We start from the raw sequence: 21,172 nt of genomic DNA on the forward strand, positions 1-21,172 counted from the left end.
AAATTAAAAAAAGCTTAAATCACTGTTCGATTTTTAAAAATTATTCATTTAGACTCATAAAAGGATCAAAATTTTTTATTCCTACAATCAAACAAAAATGATTAAAAGATTTAATTCTCGATGTATATTGCCTAGATTCAAGTCTAATATTTTGATTTCTCGATGTGATGCTAATCCTCTACCTCTTGCGTGAAGATTAATGTTAAAAATTTTGATGTTAAAAAAGTTTGATATCATCAATTACAATAAGATTTAGTCAATTTAAGGTTTGATATGAAAATTTTCATCTTTTTTTTTAAATTGCAAATGTTCAATTATGCTAAAATATTACTTTAATTTTTTGGGGAATAAATTTTGATGCTTATTTAACAGAACTTCTATATAAAAAAAAATTCTCAAGTTTCATTTTTTTATTTTTCATTTTTTTATCCAATGAAAACTGGGATACTTGTCATTTTATGAATCCTAAATGTTGGACAGTCTATTCTCAGGTTCATGGGTGGGGAATAAATGCTGTGAAAATGGCTCATCTGAACTGTATTATGATCATTTATATCTCATACTGCAAGTCAATAGACTAGTCTTCAAAATTGACATGATAAAAAATGCATGTCCTTAAAAGTGGAATTTGGAGAAGATGCTGCTGCTGCTTGGTTGGACTTGTTCTGATTGACCTGATCTACTACATCTTTATCTGTATTTCTTTAGGTTTAGCTGAAGCACAAATCATTTTGATTTGGTTTGGTTTGGCAATTATTAACACATCAGAAAATACTATCAAAAATATATAGAAAAAAAGGGAGAGATTTAACAGAATAGGATCCTTAATCTGAGCTACATTTGTTAGAACAAACTTGAGGGATGACTTCAGTGTGATATGTGCATTGCCAGCTTCTGGGGATGGAAGGAAGCCAATTTTGAAATCCAAAAGCTGTGTTTTTTGACCAGAAAACAAAAAACAAAACTTGCATGAGATGAAGAACTCATTTTCGGACTGTAGATGCTGCAGAAAGCAATTCAATCATGATCGATTTGGACACAATAAATGATGCTTTCTCATTGCTTTTTTTGTTTCCCTTTTTTTATATTTATTTTCGGAAGGGAAAAAAACCACCAAAAGTTCAGATTGTTTCTCTTTTCATAATAGTTTCCAGAAACAAAAAAGTTATTTATTTTTTGTTTTTGTTTTTGTTTTTTCTGCTATCAAAAAGGAAACACTTTTGGTTTCTTGTTTTCAGAAAAAGAAACACCAACGCTTCCATATACGAATGAAGCCTTTTTCCACCTTTCTCCTATCGATCTTTCGTCTCCTTCGACTTCATTCTCCAATCTCCTCATCCAATCCCAACTCGATTAGGGTCTCCAGAATCTTACCTTTTTGCTGCATCGGTCATTCCGGCGTGCTCCGATCCCAAAAGAAGCCATTCCAAATGAGAATTCGGGCCTCAAAGATCCCACTTTTAAGCTCCATTTCCGATTCCCCTCCCTCCCTGTCGCCTTCATTGAATTCACCTCCTTCTAATGATTCGTCGAGTCGTTGCGAAGGCCTCGATCTCTTGGTGTTGGCTGTCATTGAAGTCTTTGGAGACGGAGCTCTGGAGATCGAACGGATTGGGAGCAGTGGAGTTGGGGAGGAGGAAGGGAAGCAAGAAGGAATTGAGATGAGGAAGGAGGAGCTGGATGGCGGAGTTGAAGCTGGTACGAAGCGGAAAAGTAGGAGGAGGCCAATGGCAACGCCTTCCAGGTTCCAGGATTCGGTGCTGCAGCCATGGAAGCGGCGCACCCGGCGGCGACTTAGCGAGGGGAAGCGATCGGGTTGAGCGGCAAGGTTGGGTTTTTTTACTTCGGCTTTTGCTTCTCGGGTATCGATTTCAATCTTTTTATGCGAAATTTTTGTAGAGATCGAAAAATATGAATGAAAGCAATCTGAATCAGTGCGCGAGTTTCTACTGACATTGTTAACTTTCAACAAAATGATTGGATTCGGTTTTTGTGGATCAGATTATTCCAGTTTCAGATTTGTTTATGATTGTGTTCGTTTTCACATTGCTGATAGGTGGAATGGGAATCTTGTTAGCTTGTAAGGTCTGTTGGTCAAGAGTTTGTAGCGACAATGTGAACTTTTCCTCTCTTACTCTGATGGTCTTAGTCGATTCTTGTCTAATTTTGAGTTAATTGGAGGAGGATTGCTTTGCAATTATGCACTTCGTTATCATCATTTCTCTCTTGAATGTGATGATTCAAATTTTGTATACTGATCTCTTCTTAAATTTCGGTTGTGTGATTCCTTTTGTCTGACAAGTTAAAACTGTGAAATCTTTTTCCTATTTGTCAAAAATTGATTACTCTATTGTCTATTCTTCTTGTTGTTTGAATTGAATAGCTGATAAACACAGCCATTCAGGAGTCTTTGAGACAATTTGAAGCTTTAGACGACCACTCGAAGTTCATAAAGGTGAGACTGTTGGTTGATCAGGCATATGTAGTTTGCATCTTCTACTCATTTCAATCAGTCAGGTCATGGGCAACCGTACAAACCAGTTCACTGTAGTGTTGCAAAATAAACTTATATGAAAGTTCATGGTTCTTTTATTTGATACCAGCGATTAGTTAAATTGCTTCCTGGAGTAAAAAATTTCTTTTCGGTGTGATTCTTCCTTGAGTTGTTGGTCTAACCAAAAGGCTGGGGTTTTTTCGGTAGTCAATGTGTTTTTCTTTCTCCCTACTTCTTTCTGAATACGCTTTTGATTACTTATAAGATGTCTGAGTGCTTAGGTGGAACCTCTTCTTCTCTTGGTCTGGCTAATTATTTTAGCTGCTCCTTCCTTGTCTGATAAGTACTGCACATGCTTACTGCAAACTCAAGATACTTAATTCATTTGTATAGTCAGAGTATACTCGTTATCATTCTTGATGTCCATGCATCTTGTTATTGGAACATGATAAAGCTTAATCTAGGCCCACCTTTTTATTGATATAAAGCTTGATACTTTAGCTGCAGATAGTGTAATTACTAGGATAATTCAATCAGGATACTGTATTTTCATACCAATATTATACCACAACAGATCAGTAGTTACACCTTTCAAAGAGGTGTTATGTTGACATAGTCTTTTCTTTGACACTGGGCATTGATAACTGGAGTATGTACAAGTATAAATGCATAGCAACTGGAGCTGCACTTTCTGGTCTTACTTTTGGTGGTAGTCAATGTACACTAGGTTTTGTGACTCTGCTTCCATGAAGGAAAGCCTGATAGCTTAATTCTTTGGTTAAAAAAATTCAAAGAAATAGATGTAATATGTACAGAATATGCAAACTGACCCCTTTAACTGATGTCTTGCAAGTCTTGCTCTGTGAGTCCTTAGCTGATTTTAGAAATTGTTAGACGTCACATAATAACTCATTGCAGATGACAATATCTTAAGATGCTGCTTATGAACTTTTATTGAATTAATCTAGTTAATGAACATGAATAATTGTCACAACCACCTTTCACGTTTGTAAAATTGAAGTATTTTGGGAAAAAATGGACAATCTGTACATAAGTGAGAGTTGCGCTGTTGTCCATGGTGAATGTCCAGATGAAGATTGCACTTCCATCTACATTCATCTTTTCTCTATAAATAGAATAGTACTTTTAGCGTCTTTTTCTGAATGACAAGTTCCGTGATGAACTAAATTTTTGCACCTTTGCAGAGAAGTGCATCTAGCCACTTAGTCAAGAGTATCCTGTATTTTCCTGATTACACTTCAATCCTAGAACATGATATCTGGTATCTTGTTTATATTCTCTCTCTCTCTCTCTCTCTCTCTCTCTCTCTCTCACACACACACACACACACACAACACTCCCCCCTCTCTCTTTCTTATGAGACATTGCCTCAAATATACAATGAGGTATTTGTCATCTTGTTTAACAGGCTTAAGAATGAAATATTAGATTTATGAACAGCTCAGTTGTTGGTTTTATAAGTTTGTGTGACATTGATCCTAAAAAAATCTGCTCCTGCTGTTATTTCACTCAGTTTTTCATTTATGAATACCATACACAAGTGCCTTGAGACATCATACAACAATATTTAGGTTAGGATGAAATATATCACTTGTTTTGAGTAGAAAATTTTCAAGTATTCCACAGCTAAGAATGTTGAAGGTGCACTTTCTTATGCTGGTGAGTATTGACTCCAAGCATCACCAATACAGTGAGAGAAGGTAAGCACTATCAATGATTCATGCTTCCAAGTTCTTTTAAGGCATCACAAATGAGGAAGATGTGAATGATCCATGACAGGCACTGCTGTCTTAATAAAGCTGGAACATAGTTTTTGGACATATGAATCAGATTCTAAAGAAATTGGTCAAATTGAATCCTACTTGTGCCCTGATTTACACTAACAGTACATGAAAATGCTGCAAATATGTAGAGTTATGGGAATAAACTAATTTATTTTGATACAAATTATGCTCAAGTTTGACCAATGAAAGGGCAAACACTGCTTTATCTTTCATTCTTGATCTGAGCTACATATCTGACAGGACTAACACTTGTATCTTTCTCTGAAATGTCAAGCTTCAAATGGAGTCCATCTCTTGTCTTCATGTATATGTATAGCTTCTCATATAGTCAACCCAACACTGCTACCAGCTTAGTAATTTTTATATACATTTGCTATTAGGAGTTTAAGACTTATGCAGGTTGATGTGTTTTCGTGGACTATTACTTCGGCTCATTGTATATATAATTGGCTTATATTATCACTGCCTAAAACTTGGCTGAAAAATGATCTTACCAAAGACAACTTGAGAGTGGTAGAGAATCAAAGAGCCAAGAGGCTCCCAAGTTTCCAAGGAACAGAAATCATGGAGAAAGAAAATGATTTTGGTATCTCCCAATATCGATGATCACCTTTGAATAGGACGATGCCTCGACCTAGTTAGGATCGGCTCGGAGAAACTAATGTTATCTTTTGAGTATCGAGACTTTCCTACATGGTGTTAATGATCATCATTTTATAAAAAATCCAATATCATGAGGGGTTTTTCTAGTGCCCAAGTTAATAAATCGAGTGACTCGATAAGATAAAAATAAAAAGAGAGAAGTAATTCATTTTTTCTAACTTCAAAAAATATTTTATTTTTTAATTATTATGACATGATAGATTTATGGGTTAATGATCATCATTCTAAAAAAATCCAATATCGAAAAGAGTTTTTTTAGTGCTCAAGTTAATAAATCGGGTGACTCGATAAAAAAAAAATAAAGAGAGAAAACTAATTCATTTTTTTTAATTTTTAAATATATATATATATATTTTAATTATAAATATAAATATCTTAATGTAACTATTAAAAATATAGAAATCAAAATACTAAAGATAATTAATTATAAAAATAATATGTAATTACTCCTAGATTTACTCAATTGAACTTTTACCTTTAACTAGTGATGTGATTGACCTACAAGTGAATATTTCTTGTATCAGAGACTATATAATTAAAAAAATTCTATCAAATAGACTGGTCGACATCATTGTTATATTGAAGACATTAAAACAAAATATCTTCAAAATAATATTGACGGGAATTAAATAGCGTAAATCTGATCGTACACTTTTGGCTGTTCCAATGCGCAAAATGAACGGTTGAGATATGAGATGGGACATAAGTGAACGGTTGCCCTCGGGTCGTGGGTTCTGTCGTGACTCAAAGATCTTGTTTTGAGTGTGGCAACCGAGGAGGGGACGAAACCCGACTAAGCCGGAGCGGATTCTTCTCTCTCTGCGGCCGCCTCCGCCTTCGCCGTCCGCTCGATCGGCGTTTCTGCTCTTCCTCTAAGGGTACGCTCTCCCTCCTCCTTCCCTTCCCCCGCCCGCTTCCCTTTTCTCTGATTCAAGTCGGTGTTCAGATCACATTGTTTGGGGAGACGTTGGTTTCGCCACCGATATTTTTAGGTTGCTCGGTCGGTCTTCGATGTGCCTTGTTCGGTCGCTGTCTGATTTGGGAATCGGCAATTTTATGTTGAAGATTAGCCCTAGACACACACACACACACACATTCTTCACCTTCAATGTTGTTTGCTGGTGTGTCATACGCAAGATGCGCCCTTTGTGTTATCCTCGACTCGAAGCATATGATCCCTGTCTAATTTTGAGCATCACAACCATCAAGTGGTTGGTTAAAGAGACGAAGCTGGCGGATTTTAGGAGGCATTGAGTTATAGCCATCGCCATGGGAACATCCTAATTATAGGAGCGATTATTTTCTTCGTATTGAATGCGAGGGCACTTCTATACAGTGTAGCCATGTCTAACATCCAATCATTTCATGCCAATGTGTTAATCAAATGGCAATTTTCAGCACATCATATTAGAATTAGAATTTCGTGGTGTTGAAATGTTCAATGGAGCTACTGCACTTGTTGTTCTTGGGTAATTTGTCTTAGGCAATTCTATAGGTTTATACATCATCAAATTCCAAGAGATTACTGAAGGAAAATGCTGCATTTCATTGTAGTAGTACATTAGTAAGCCTTATTTCTATGAGAGAAGGTTAAAATTTTCTTTAACCATCAATTCCTGGTAAATAGTTTTCTCTTTTTGTTATTCTGAGGACCTACTTGAGCAGATGAATGCTACAACTGGAGTCAGTGGCTTTGCTAAGTTCTTGTCTGGTCTTTGAAAGGTTGGCGATTAAACTGCAAAGGATATAGTAAAAGCAGTCATGTCATGTCGGTCTTGTGATGAGCGTTCCTGCAATATTGTTTCGTTACATTTCTGTATTTTAGTTACCAAGAGAAAAGGAAGATATCTGCATTTCCATATATGCTTAGGCACATAAATGAGCTTTAAGCATTATGCAATCTGATAGAACCTTAATAATATGCTAATTGCCATGCAGGAAACGTTTTTAGGCTTAAATACTTGTGCCTTTCAAGTTTCATCTAATTTACAGATATTTTTTATTCAATACAAGTGCTTGGGAACATGTTGTAGATAACCATTAACCAAAATTCTGATGCGTGAAGCTTCACATTCAAATTATGGTCATGGTGAAACTTACATTCTGCATTGTGGAGAGAAGTGAGGAATGAGAAGCTCTTTTGGATAAAAGAGCATGGAGTTTGTAAGAAAGTTTTTTTGTCTCTTAATCAACTCTCGTGAGATCAAACTGCTAGTTTTCTCTCTGGTTTCTAACAGATCACAAACATGGTTTTCCTGGAGGTAGAAATGGCATGGAATGTGGTAATTTTGCCTGAACAACTCGATGCAAATGGACTCCTCCTCCACAAAGCCATTATCTTGCGTCTTATAGATGACATAGCAAATAGAAAGGCATCGAAGGAGCACGGGTACTATGTTGCAGTTACTACCTTGAATTCAATAGGTGAAGGAAAGGTTCGAGAGCTGTCAGGAGATGTTCTTTTCCCTGTGACTTTCAGCTGCATCACCCAGAAACCCGCTAAAGGTGAGATTTTAGTAGGGACCGTGGACAAGATTCTGAAGCAAGGCATATTTCTGAAATCCGGGCCAATAAGTAGTATATTCCTTTCGGAGAAGATGATGAGGGATTACAAATACGTCGGAGGGGAGAACCCAATGTTTTTGAATGATAAGCACGCAAAGCTCGAAAAGGACACCATGGTGATGTTCAAGGTACTCGGTTTGAAGTGGTTGGAATCTGATAGAGAGTTTCAAATTCTTGCAACTCTGGCAGGTGATTTCCTTGGGTCTTTATGAAGCAGTGGCAGTGAAAGCTGCATGTATGATATGAAGAAGGGCATCGGATGGAGTTAGAGCTTGCAATTTGCTATCTGTGTATGGCTTGTGGGATGGCATTTATGTTTTCATGATCCAACGTTGCTTGTGAGCTGTATGGTGATTGTTGTGAATATTTGGCTAACCCATGATGGGGGAAATTAGATGCATTAAATTAGGAGTTGGAAGATATGGGTGAACCTTTTTTCCTTTGATCTTTTTGTATTTTTTGTTATTGGTTGAAGGGCAACATTATGATACTTTGGCAACATATGCATTTGTGCTTTATATGTCTGATATGATAGGGTTTTAGAATGAAGGGGCATGTGGGTATTTTTGGGTTAATTATATATTATCTCTTTATATTTTGACTAATTTAGTATTTTAGTCTCTAAATTTAAAAAATTTATATTATAATTCCTATAGTTATAAAAGTGAAACATTTAATCTCGCGACTGAAGATATAACACATGACAGATATGTTTTTCATATTTTATGTCCTAATTAAAATTTTTTAGTTGACTGTTATGATAGTGGCAGACGACGATACCATTGAGGGTCACAAGTGGTTGTTGTGGTGATAGTCAACAATAACAACTCAATGGTCGATCTTGTTGATATTGATTTTAGCATTGATGATTGAGATAGGGGTGACGATCATGAGGAAGATGACGATGGTCGTTTTGCGTCATCATGTAATTGCATTAGCATCACTATGCATGGTAGAGTGTACTTGTACCTCCTTCAGTTGTGACATGAAGACCCACCATGTTTATAGCAAGAGTGACTATAGGTAATAGGTTAAGATTGTCATTGATGACTTGCTCAAAGAGGAGATTGACAAGACAAATGAAATAAGTTACGTGGGAAGTGATTAGGCATCAATGCAATCCAAGCTAAAGACATGTTGCAACGAGAGAGGAGGCAAAGCTCCTGTTGCCCCTTGGCATTAACACCATCGATGGAAGCAAAATAGAGATTAATTACATTGTACTAGAGCATATATCCGCAAAGGGAATATATCTCCAGTCAGTAAACGTAATTAATTGCTATTACAAGCTTCTATCAGACATGAGAGGCAGTTTGGGTACTACTCATGCCTATGAGAAATTAATGAAGGGGGTGTAGTTCCGCACTAAGAAATTGAAACGTTCAGTTCTGGAAGAGTTCAGGAAGATGGGCATTGGTTAGCTTGGTCCTCTTGGTAATTTCCCGTTTCTTCTTTGGCTTAGGCTTGGAGGTGATTCCATGAAATTGTGCCATGACCCGCCTCTTTGCGGTGTTGGTGGCGGGCTTCATGCCATTCTTTTGGAGCTCCTTCTCGATGTCCACCATGTCTCTCGGTAGCTCGATCTCACGAAAATGCTGCTTTATATCATCGTCCACCTTGATCATCACCTTGGGGTCATTTGGGTAGACAATGTCCTCCTGAGAGTCCATGTTGGACAGTAGCCAGATCTGACCAGCTGCCTTCAGAGCCTACAGGTGCATCGATGATATGGCATTATACACAAGAAGGAAAAATTGGCACACAAACAGCTTCACATTTCATTGCCATGAAAACCAACACTCGATGAGCCTCACTCCATCAAGATCATGTAATAAGCTTTTCATATGCACGATAAGTTGAAGTTTTTTGCTTGAAAACAGAAAGCACCTAGTACATTTTACTCAAGAACAAAACTATATATGTCTGCATCTCTGGATTTTTCTAGGTCATGGATAAATAAGTCTCAAACACTCAGGTTTTAAGACTAACTTATTCAATTTAACAACTCTCAACCTAGAAATAGCAACATGAATAAAAGATCAGAGAGCAAACTGTAAGACTGCATGCCGTAAGACTATAAGCAAGTTGAAAATATTAAAGGTTGAAGACTAAAAATATGTGCAAAACCAAGAAAAGATGCAGTTTTTAACTACTTGATAAGAACAAAAATAAACACTGTATAGAAACATCATAGACAACTAAATTTTGATAGAATACCTGCATGTCTTCCAAAACAGATGGATATGAATCTTTGACCTCCATAACTTGAAGTCCCTCTGGGTACTTCCTTATCAGTGAAAGGAGTTGATCTTTTCCCTTCAGATCATACTTGGACTGTACAGTATCCAGAAAACATTTCTAATTGAGTATCCACAAATAGCGTAGTGCTCACGAACTGGGAAAACAACAAAGCACGACGAAGCAACTGACAATCCTGGTGCATGTCATTAACTCGCCAAAATACTAGATGATAACCTATAATATTTCACAGAGAGGTGAGACATAATGATATAGAGAATGGATGTTTGATGCAACAGAGACTTGATATATAGATCATTTAACTTGGCAGTATCATTACAAAGCACAGATGTGTCGAGCACTGTAACATCCTAACATGGATATAGCTGTCTACAATGTTCCTGTAAAGAAAGGCATAATTTACATAAAGCCAGTTTGTAACTAAACAATTGGTCTGGTAGACCGAACATCTGATTCCACTTTAAACCCCGCTAAATATGTTCTTAATTAGGCCATACGGATGCCCATAATCTAGTCAAATTCTTAGCATAACTTAAATATCTTAAGCAACTAGGAATGCTAAAATGTCCTCATATCTTGACTCTAAAGCCAAAAACAGAAAAAAAAAATCATTGTTAAGATTAGGTATCTATAAACTAACTGCAACCAGTAAATATCTGTGACCATACGCTCATCAGTTAGCTTGTAAACTATTGGCCTAAGTTCAGATCAAATCATCTGGAAGAAACCTGGCATGTAACATTCTAATGCAGAGCTACATACGAAGATCATGAAGCACCAACTCTAAAGGGATGCAGAAAGGTTACAAAAGCTAATTTTCTTCACAGAAATGATTTTACCTTGTATGAGAAGCGCTTCCCATCATAATGTACTTTAGTGTTATTCTTTAAACTATCAAAAAGGGCCTTGTTGGAATTTATGTCAACATAGCATGCTTCATTTATCTCTTCTGGTGTGAGAGTCTGCCTCGTCTGCAGAAGGTAGAAAGAGGCATAAATTAGTGCAGATCAAGAGTATAATAATTCATAGAAGTGTATTCTTTTAAGATCCTAGCCTATAGATTGTTGACAGACAGAAAAGATAGTAGTCTTAACAACCTACTCATAATGGGTTTTGCCCCTTCTTGGTTCTGATTTGCTTCCACAAGCAAGATTCTATCAACTAAGAACCTTACAGGCACAATCATAATAAACAATTCACCAAATTTTGTTTCTTACTTTTTGTTTTCTATGTGTGCTTGCACATAATGGAGCTGAACATATAGTTTTGGTTGAGCCACATATTGCACAAATTTATTCCATTATGTAATCAAACCACAATTGAGGGAGCAGCCAACTCTTTTTTGTAATTGAGACTTTATGAAACTCAAAACTTGATCATATGACCCAATAAAATTATAATTTTTTTTGCAACAGGATAGTTGCCTTTAGGATTTTTCATATCATCAGATCTCCTCAATGTTCAGTTGAACTAATAATTTTTGTTAGAGTGCCTTCAAAAAGTTAACAAAACATAGTAGATATCTAGAACCTAGATGTTTTGACAATATTTAGACCAGTAAGAATAATCATATATTTCAAGGGCACAGTTACATATTACTATTTTCTTGGACAATAAAATATCATACCTCAAAGAGGAGGCCAATAACCCGTTTAAGTTGTGCACCAACAGGAGACTTTCTAATAGCATTAATGTGTTGTAGCCTTTCCGTATCATTTGAGAATTTCACTGATGCAGTTACTGTTGAAGGAGCCAATGAATTGCTTGCAGGTGTTGCTTTGTGCGACTGAACGACCTTTGGAAGTGTAGCTCGGGTTGTTATACGGGTGAGAATTGTCTGGCACTTCTCCTGCTGTCGCTGAAATCTATTGAGACTTTCCTGCAAAGACATCTGGCAAATCGCCAACGAACTATCATAAGTTGAGTGGGAACACCGACTGTAAATAGAATGAAGGGACTTCCAATTCAAAGAATCCAAACAATTTTAACCAATAAGTTTTATGTTTATAGGTTTAAGTAATAATGAAAAAAATCCATTCTTTTTGACAATTCATCCAGACAGAAAGGTATCTAAAATATGTGAACTCGTCAGCAGAAAGTAAGACATAAGATGACCTCACAAGAGAAGCAACAGTGGGATTCAGACTCTGCATAGTTTTTTTATCATTGAAAAATTCAAGCACAGTCTTAAAATCAAATCAGAAAGGAACAGTCCACCAAGAAAATAGATGTTCCTTCTTTTAATTTAATGTGCATATTACATCAACCATGTCAACCAATGGTGTACTAGAATTAGCAAAACTTTTAACAATCTACAAAGTTGTATGAAGAAGTAAGAAATTAAAGAAAACATAGAAGGGTATCCTAAGCTCAAAAGACTAGCTTATCCAAAGTGGCACCTTCAGTATCATTTTTACCAAGCAGTGACAAAATAAATACTGAAATCATGTCCCTATTATTCATTCATGATAATGTTCCCATCATCCAAAAATTGATAATAGCATATGCATATTGAAATACCCATTATTTTGCTTGCATAATTCTTCTGTTTCATCACATCTCCAACCTATGATAAAATTTGCATCACAAAACATCTAAAAATCTAGCGAAATGTCAAATCACTCACTCAAATAATCTCAAAGATCTCAAGAACTATGCAACAGCATCAGATGCACAAATGGAAAAAGATATTAATGTGTTCTATCAAATCAATTTTGCATACAAAAAAAGAACCGTAAAAATAAAACTATATAAAAATAAGAGCTGGCATTAATCCACAATCAAGAAGATCAAAACAAAGGGCTCAATCAGTATGAAATTCAACGACACCATATAACACACACCAACATGCTTTAACTCTGTACTAAGAAAATTACATCATGCATAAACCACCACATCAAAATCAATAAGTACATAGAAAAAGGTTGGAACTTCTTGATAGTGCTACTTCAATCAATATATATGAAATAAAAATAAAATAAATTTTTCATGAAATTCATATTTCAAATAAGAACTTATGCATCATTATATTCATTAATAATTCCTATGCAGTAAATGAAATCATGCTTCAGTTTCATACAACATATCACATATCTCAATCATATGCAAAAGTGACATCACGGATAACATAGGTGTGTGTGTTATACACTCGAAGTGCCCTCTCCCAACAACGTATGCCCTCTCCCAACAACATACGAAGAGTTTTTACTCCATGACATAAATTCTGCATTCTTCTAATCATCCAATGATAGATAGAGAGAACTCATATTCACTCCCAACAAAAGTGGGAGCAACATTCCTCCCAATGATAGATGAAAATCATCTTGCCATCATGTCTAATGTCTCGTTAATCCTAAAGGTAATCACCTACCAGTAATGCCTGCCTACCCTTGGCAGGGAAACATAGTGCTCATAATCATACATCACAATTGTTAATTTTCATTTATTTCATTCATGCATGTATTCAAGGAAATCATATAAAATTTCATAATAGACTATGTTCAATATATGGCATGATAGGCCATGCTTAATTAATTAATTAAAAGTTTAAATTTAAACTAATTGAATAAACATTGTCATGCATTATACCTTTAATTCCTAAAATTTAGTAAAAATATAAATCATGATATTGAATGAAAGAAAGGTAGAGGACCTAGCTCTCTTCAAGACAGAGGTCCCTCTCTACTCTCTCTGATCCTTGTTGTTAGAGTCCTCTTGACCCTATTGATGAAATAAAGGGGACTGACCAGCATTATATAGAAGAGTGACGGTTCTCAAGGAAATAGAAATATTTTTTGGATTAATTAATCAATTAAATTCCTAACTAGTCCACAAAATTTAGGAACCATATTTCAATTGCTAATTGACTTTCCTTAATCATATTAGTATATTACACAAATAAGGAAACAAATCAATCCGAATAATACAAAACTCTAATTACAGAAATTTTTAATTTGGGAAGGAGTGGAAAAACCCCGGTGATTATACCATATAAAACCAAAAGATCTTAATGGAAAAAAAAGAAAATGAACCGAAAAACCATATAGAAAAACAAATGTATACCTCAGAGGCTATTAGGCAAAGCTTCCTTTGTCGGTCGTCTCCTTGTTTTATATATTTGTCCATTCCAAAAAATTCATTTGCTTTCTTGAGGATTCTGCCTCTTCTGTGAGAGTTTGGTTAGGGTAGGATTAATATCCTTTGATCCCAAGTAATGAAATATGTATGTGCGTAGATCTCTAAATTCTGTACAGGTGATTACTTATCCAATGTCACTAGAGGCCTCACATGGGATGAAGTCTAAACCAAAGTGATGGCCTCGTCTATTGCTGAGTAGTTCATGTTACTTTTATAGGCGCTTCAGTTTAGTACCAAAGATTTGGAGGTTCTATCACAACATTAAACTCAAAATGCTTTCTATGGTCTAATCCAGAAATACAAATGCTCAATAGAAGAAAGCTGTTTCTAAAAGGTCCCTTAGGATTCTAACATTTTTATCTTAATAACTGATTTTAGGCTCTCTGGTCTAATACCAAAATTTTGGAGGTTCGATCGCAGTATGAAATTCAAAATACTGTTTCTAGTCTAGAATCCAGAAATATATATGCTCAACAGAAGAAAGTTGTTTTAGAAGATCCCTTAGGTTTCTAACATTTAAGACCACCTAATTAGAAAAGGAACCAATCATCAACAGAAGTAACTCTTGCACTCAGCTTTGGGAAAGGGATCCTCTGAATGACATAAACGACTGTAAGATGTTTGTCTCAACCAAAAATAACTTGCTTCGGGTTGAAATACAGAAGCATATAAATTATGGGGATCAAGGAGAAAAACAATGCCACTCGTAAAAGAAAATTTGTGATTTTAATCGGACAAGATGTGGCCTTATTTGGAGCATGTGGCATTATCGTTTATTAGTGAATAAATATGTGTTCCACTCGCAAAATCTACAGAGAAGTCAAGATACATATTGGCATTTGATAGAAGGACAATAGTTAGTAAGCAGAGGATGGAAGGTTTTAAAAGATGATAATAATTTGAAACCAAAAGTATTACAAAAATGTGAAGGAAAATGGAGATGCGACATATTGTACCTCATGGAGAGATGCAACAAAAGAACAGAGCACAACACGTGGAACTTCACATAACATAAAAACCAACGGAATTTATATTTCAGGACGTCAAGTACCTTTCCGCAATGCAACAAAAGCTCCCCTACGAGATACGATCAACACCACCTGAAAAGATAAAATGGACAAATAGTTGGTAACACTATAAACTTGATCTTTAGAATACGTATTCTCAATCATGAATCAAGCAAGAAAGAGAGAAGGGGAGATGAGTTGGTTCACAAAGCAAGAGTAGTGTTTGTACAACGGCCAGGAAAGAAAAAAAGCAACGAAACAAGGAGACGAAAGGACCAAATCTATGATCAAGGAAGACGAAATTTGCCTAAAAGAGAGGAGAAGCTTATAGCTGTAATTTTGAACTATCGCTACCTAACAAATCAGCTGCGCAGTTGATCTACGCGCTGAAACGCATCATTCATTATAAAGTCACCCTTAGACATGCGGCACCTTTTTTCCGATCTCAATGCATGATATTGTGATAAGCCGTCACTAATTTCTCCATATCGATCGTTTGAGTCTCCCGTTCATCCGCCCGAAACATCGGTTGAGGGCAGAGGTCAAGAAGGGCCGACGGACTGATTGCAAATAGAGAGAGAGAGAGAGGATCGGGACCAAACAGGCATCGATTAGGAAAGAAAACCCTACTCCATTACCAAAATAAAGAGCTCATAGTAATACTAGTAGCTTAGGGTTCTGCGATAGCAGTGACAAAAAGCACCTAGGGTTTATGGTTTCTACTGTCACACGGTGGTGGAGATCGTCCTCCTCGGTGGCACGCACGCTCTGGATCTCGCCGGTGAGGGCCACCGCGACGAGCCGCCGGAGGAAGTGGGCGGCCTTCGTTAGGTTTCCTCGTTATCCGCGGGCAAGCGGCGGAAGGCGTCCTGCTGACACAAGAGTAGACGAAGCGCAGGCTCAGACGGTGTCTCCCGAGCTTGTGGAAGTGACGGTGTTTAAATCGACTGTTTGCCCCATATTTTTCTTAATATAAAAAATACATAATAATTTAACAACGGCCCGGCTCGGCCCGGGTCGGTTTTTACCAGATCGGGCAGCCAGGGAACCGTTGCCGATCCAATTATTAATCGGGTCAGGTCGACCCGTACCTATTTCGGGCATCGGATCAGAAACATAGTCCATAATCAAAACCCGATCCGATTTCATTGCATAGAGAAGCTTCTTTTACCATATATTCTCAGATTTTAAATAAAGTTTCATGTAAAATAATAATAATAATTGAAATTTTGGTAGTTGCATTGCTACAGATCGAATGCTGGAAATATTATCTGTCTATTTAAGCTTTTATGTGAATTTTCCAGTAAATACATTGATACGAATCATGGCAACCATAAACACCAAGTCAGTTCAGTGTGTCAAATCGAACACTGGATCGACAGAAGACAAAAAGAGAAGGAAGATGAAATGAGAAGAAGATTAGGTTGAGCAAACCAACACTGACACACATCTCAGTACTTATCAATGCGTTTGAGGAGAACGTAGTGCATGCATTGCTGCTAGCAGTCATAGTCTCGAATGCAAAACTCCTGCGGAAGGGCTACTTGGTTTCTTGCTCGTTAGCAACAGGAGCAAACTTTTCGGTTTCCGGCGTGTCGGCGACTTGACCAGGGTGTGCTGCAGCTTCATCTGCTGCCATGCAGATCGAGGAATATTCCGGAGTTGGAATCCATATGCCCCTCACCACCACAAAGTCGGCAGACGAGGTGTTGCTGCTGCTGTGATGCATGCTGCTTGTTCTTCTTGACTGAATCCGAAATTTCTGAAACAAATATCTCTAAGCTTCGCGATCGACATAATCCAGTGATTGCTAACTGTAGTTTTCTTGTCAAGGTGAAATCAGATGGAGTGACTCGATGGAGTTCAAGAAAAGATCAGATCAGATGCAAAGTACGGGTAGAAAATGACAAGGCACTTAGAACCCTACTTGCATGTGGACAGACAGAACTTGGTTCTCAAATGTCAGGTTTATATAGAGATCAATCCGTTTTTGTTTAAAGCAGAAACAGTGTGGGAAGGTCATATAATTTTGAGTTTAATTAGTAGGTCATGAGAACAGTAGCATAGTGGGAATCTGTTGTAGAAGATCGAAGTTAGTAGGTCAGGGATAATTTTTAGTATATAGGTCTTTAAAAAAAGGAGCTGCATAACCTAATCTTATTCGGATTTCATGATCCATAATCTGGATGAGTCATGCCTTTTTCGATCTTTGGTAAGAGGAACGCTTAGATCGAACTGACCTGCAGGTGGCTCTTGATCTCATCACCGGTGAGTTCATCCACCTCCATCAGTTTCCTGATTTGTTTCGGTGTTGCAGCTGCACTCAAGCAATTAATATTCACAGACTGATAAGTACCGACACATGGAGAAGAAGAAAACCTTAGTTGGGAACCCACCATGGCAGCCACCGAGCTGCTCCAGTGCATGCAAGAACCGTTCATGGAGATCTTCTGTCCAATATCGCCTCATCTTTCGTCGTCTATGCCGAAACTTCTCCTTCTTCTCCCCGTCTGTGCCACCATTGTCGTCACCTTCTCGACCGGCAGGTCCAGTGATCGGTGCAGCTGCATCCTGTTCTTTGTCGGAAGACTGGGAGTCTCCCCAGCTCTTCGTCGCCTTGAGCATTTAGAGATCTGCTAGTATCAGTGCATGACGAAATCTGGAGTACCAAAAGAGATGAACATTAGTTTCGTAGCCCCACCAGTCTGGGACATGGATGCTGCTGCTTACTCCCCGAGACTTCTGAAGACATGGAACTGGGTCTCAAGGAGATCCATTCCTTTTCTGCGAGCTCATGGCTTAGAGTGAGATCTCTAACCATCAGCTGCTGCCTGTAGCTCTCGATCGCTGGGTGCATGATGGAACGATTAGAGTAAGCACACAAGAGAGAGAGAAACATGAGGAGGAAGCCATTAGCGTGTAATTACTTTGGTTGATGAGATGCAGACATAGCGGCAGCTCGCGGTGGAAGACTTCCACCTTTCGACGCTCCTCGTCGAGAGCATCGATCAGTTCCTGAAACCTGCGAGCGTTCTCCATCTCTTTCCGATCTGGTAGAAGCCAAAGGAAAAGGTGATGTTAGAGACGATCTCAGAATAGGAACAACAGAGTCGGATGGTCGCATAAGCACCAAGAATCATCTTGGGGATTTCTTCTCTGAACTGGATTGAAGTCAGACATGGTGAGAAGATAAGATCAAGAACTCTGCAAAAGTAAGGTTGTCGACGTTAGATTTGATCGTTGAAGAGGTGGTGGAAGCAAATTGTGAGAGGATTGTTGAGTAGAATATGCGTGGATATGCCCTAAAGGATATGCTAAATTAACAAGTCATGGCATGCAGCAGCACAAGGTTGTGTTATTATATAGACCGTAGTGGAGATTTCCAAGGGACCTCAACCCATGGAACATTTCCACCCCTTGGTGTGTTAGCTCTTGTATTGGCTTTGCACACTCATCTATGGCTCCATTGAACTGGACAAAGCAAAAGCATATCCTTGTTAACAAGGAAAAGTTTCTTTTCTTAGTCATATTGTTCATATCTTTTTTGCATTAGTTGACAATGAAAATTGGAATTGAAATTATATTTATTAAACCATAAAAAAGTATATTGTAACAAATATGAAAGATATATCAAGCAATAATATATTATTTAATCATTGTACCTCCATTATTTATCTTGTGTAAAAATAAAAATGAAAACTGTGACTCGAAATTATTCACCATTAAAGTTTTTGCATAACATATTCCTTACTTGGCCTTGGTTTAATTATTTGTCACAAGATGATTAAGTATTGTATGCATAGTGCCACATACATTGAACCAAGCCAGAGTTTCGTAATGCGCAATGGATGTGTGCATAAGTTCTTTTGACATAGAAAGCAAATCAACCCATCAAAATGGATGTGTGCATGAGCCTTTGAGGGTAGTTCACAATGTATGTGGTCCTTTCTATCGATATTGTACACAGTGCATGTGGCCATGGTCTTCTGGAATGACATATATAAATTAAGCTATATATCATTGTCCTGAAGGGATTGGAGATCTGAAACTTCGATGTGACATGAATATCCAAATGAATACTTTTGATTCATGAAATGAATATTCAATCCATAGCTCATGAAATGAAGAACTGCTACAACAATTATTTTTAACTCACCTGTGAACTCAATATGCCTAAATGGTTGACCCAAAATATTTCAATCTAAACTAGTGAAGGTACATCCATCAAGTTCTACATAGTAAATCATATTTTTCTTTCATACCCAATGTGAGACTATATTATTGTGTCTGCCTTTCAAGAATATGTTTTCAGACAAGTCCTAAAAATCCCGGTGATCTGTAAGTCAATTAAGAAGCATCAAATCATTTGATCGATCAAATATAAACAATATCTACATTTTTCATCCATACATTCTCCTAAACCACCAAGTAATAAACTCCCATGAAGTGCTAACCAATGAGAATCTGAAAACACATCAAGCTATGGTTAGGAAAAAAGATGATGACAACAGTTACAAACATTGTTGATCAATGTTAAGGGACACACAGAGTGACCGGTACAGTACAAGATCATCAAAACAAGATGCCGCTTGTTTTGGCTAATATACAACAAAGCTTGGTGGCCTTTATTACCTCATCCAGCTTGGTTAAAATTCTCCTTTGTTTGTGGTATATAATCCAATGGCTTGCCATGTTGGCACTTAGAACCAAAGCAACTTTGCAGGAAGTTATTAGAATGATGCATATACCACAAGACATGGGAAAGGCAGTCTCACCTCCAATGTTCTAACTGCAAAATTTTTGCGATCCTTGTGAGCACTTCTAGCTTTGGTTGTTCAATCTTTCCAGAGCATCAGCAACATGTCTCAATGATGGTCTCGTTTCAGGATTGGGTTGAACACAAGCCGAAGCAATTCTCAGCACTATAATATTGTCTTCTCTATGTAAATCTTGAGCTACAAAAGGATCCAACACATTCAAGAAGAGTTTCTTCTCTTCGATGCAAAACTTAAAGTGAACCAAATTCATTTCCATAGCCTCCACAAGAACAAGTTCTTCGATCCATGCCTTGACTTGATGACAAGATCCTTGAGTTATGATGGGTCAATGTGACATCTGATTGTTTGCCATGATTTTTTGTCAAGAACTACTCTACCTGACTGAAGAAATGGAGATCAGCCTGCTATGTTTGCTAGACATCCAACTGCAAAATCAGATATGTATGGTTTGATATTCAGTCCATGGAGTACATCGTAAGGTTTGAGATCTCCATGAACATACTTCTTTGGACTAAAATTGTGCAAGAAAGTCGAGCCCTTTGCAGTTCCTTTCATGATCTTCGAGCAGAACCCCTTGTTCCATCTTTCCCTGTAATTAGCTATATCATTAAGAAATATAATGAGAAGTAAAATATGCATGTAAAAATTCGAACTTTGAACTTGCAAATGTGCCAAATTTATCTAGAGATGCGGATCAATTAGCATGCCAATTATCCAATTTGCTAACTAATAGTGCTATGACAGAGCACCTATTCTCTGAGATAGTTACTCAACATGAATGGTAAGTCAAGTTTATGCTTATATTTCGAGTGCTGTCATCAAGAATCTTTTCAAGTCCAAAATTATAAATTTGGCTAGTCTATGCAACATTTAATTCAACAGTTACAAGCCCTTTTCCAGACCAGCTGATTTGCCTGACAAACAAGATCGAGTTTGTTTATATGAATAAGCTGTAAAATGAAAATGCAACTCTCGAGTGGCAACCAGTTCAGCTGACAGCCGCAATAAGGGAAGCCTGAATATTTGCTTAATTCGGTCAGACATAATCTCTTCACAACCTTCCATAATTCTAAATTCTTGGAAGTGAGACACACTGATCAAGGAATCTGACTTTGGTCATACTGGACAGTACTGTATGGTATTTACTGGTCCATATCTGATCCAGTATGTCGGCAGGGTATAATTGCTCGATCTGATTCAATATCGGATGTAACACACAATAAGATTACAGCACTGAGAATAGCACTCGATTAGGCAACCGGCACCCAGCTATATGGACGGCAATACTACCACTCAATACTGATATCAACCCATTTCTCTTTTGCATTTGAAAGTTTCAAGTTACAACACCCATGTGTGTTTCTTTCTCTCATGTCCTAGCTGCCTCCTCTCTAATGCTTCTTATAAATTTACTAAAAGGAGATGAATAAACAATCTGAGTAAGCAAATCATACGACCGGTCTG

The 21,172-nt window shown here is 37.3% G+C and overlaps 3 protein-coding genes across 4 annotated transcripts; 1 reads left to right on the forward strand and 2 right to left on the reverse strand.

Moving 5' to 3' along the window:
• The first annotated feature begins 5,705 nt into the window (after positions 1-5,705).
• Positions 5,706-8,072, forward strand: LOC135609007 (DNA-directed RNA polymerase V subunit 7-like). The gene is made up of 2 exons (XM_065102099.1): positions 5,706-5,840; positions 7,200-8,072. Exon 2 carries the CDS (start codon positions 7,209-7,211, stop codon positions 7,737-7,739), a length of 531 nt encoding a protein of 176 aa, XP_064958171.1. The 5' UTR covers positions 5,706-5,840; positions 7,200-7,208; the 3' UTR covers positions 7,740-8,072.
• Positions 8,073-8,662: 590 nt separating this feature from the next.
• Positions 8,663-15,862, reverse strand: LOC135609963 (transcription initiation factor IIE subunit beta-like). 2 transcript variants are annotated; one of them, XM_065103810.1, is made up of 7 exons: positions 15,634-15,862; positions 14,975-15,023; positions 13,849-13,951; positions 11,414-11,677; positions 10,626-10,757; positions 9,745-9,861; positions 8,663-9,236 (listed from the first exon to the last, which is right to left on the reverse strand). In XM_065103810.1, exons 3-7 carry the CDS (start codon positions 13,909-13,911, stop codon positions 8,910-8,912), a joined length of 903 nt encoding a protein of 300 aa, XP_064959882.1. In that variant the 5' UTR covers positions 13,912-13,951; positions 14,975-15,023; positions 15,634-15,862; the 3' UTR covers positions 8,663-8,909. The 2 variants fall into 2 exon arrangements, with proteins under 2 accessions (XP_064959882.1, XP_064959883.1); XM_065103811.1 differs by lacking the exon at positions 13,849-13,951 and having other exon boundaries at positions 15,634-15,860.
• A 330-nt stretch (positions 15,863-16,192) lies between these two features.
• LOC135609008 (transcription factor NIGTH1-like) lies at positions 16,193-18,304 on the reverse strand. The gene is made up of 6 exons (XM_065102100.1): positions 18,061-18,304; positions 17,858-17,980; positions 17,632-17,777; positions 17,327-17,546; positions 17,171-17,247; positions 16,193-16,692 (listed from the first exon to the last, which is right to left on the reverse strand). Exons 1-6 carry the CDS (start codon positions 18,068-18,070, stop codon positions 16,471-16,473), a joined length of 798 nt encoding a protein of 265 aa, XP_064958172.1. The 5' UTR covers positions 18,071-18,304; the 3' UTR covers positions 16,193-16,470.
• Between the last annotated feature and the right edge of the window lie 2,868 nt (positions 18,305-21,172).

The sequence above is a fragment of the Musa acuminata genome, chromosome BXJ2-4 (genome assembly GCF_036884655.1).
Source record: "Musa acuminata AAA Group cultivar baxijiao chromosome BXJ2-4, Cavendish_Baxijiao_AAA, whole genome shotgun sequence".
NCBI lineage: Eukaryota > Viridiplantae > Streptophyta > Magnoliopsida > Zingiberales > Musaceae > Musa > Musa acuminata.

Excerpts from the sequence above, each read along its gene's own strand:
- LOC135609007 (XM_065102099.1), top strand. The coding sequence starts at position 7,209 with ATGGTTTTCCTGGAGGTAGAAATGGCATGGAATGTGGTAATTTTGCCT.
- LOC135609963 (XM_065103810.1), bottom strand. The coding sequence starts at position 13,911 with ATGGACAAATATATAAAACAAGGAGACGACCGACAAAGGAAGCTTTGC. Across the intron at positions 11,678-13,848 it reads TTTGCCTAATAGCCTCTGAG|ATGTCTTTGCAGGAAAGTCT; the intron begins GTATACATTTGT and ends GCGATTTGCCAG. Across the intron at positions 10,758-11,413 it reads TTATTGGCCTCCTCTTTGAG|ACGAGGCAGACTCTCACACC; the intron begins GTATGATATTTT and ends TACCTTCTGCAG.
- LOC135609008 (XM_065102100.1), bottom strand. Across the intron at positions 17,778-17,857 it reads TCTGCATCTCATCAACCAAA|CGATCGAGAGCTACAGGCAG; the intron begins GTAATTACACGC and ends TCATGCACCCAG. Across the intron at positions 16,693-17,170 it reads AGATCAAGAGCCACCTGCAG|AAATTTCGGATTCAGTCAAG; the intron begins GTCAGTTCGATC and ends TATTTGTTTCAG.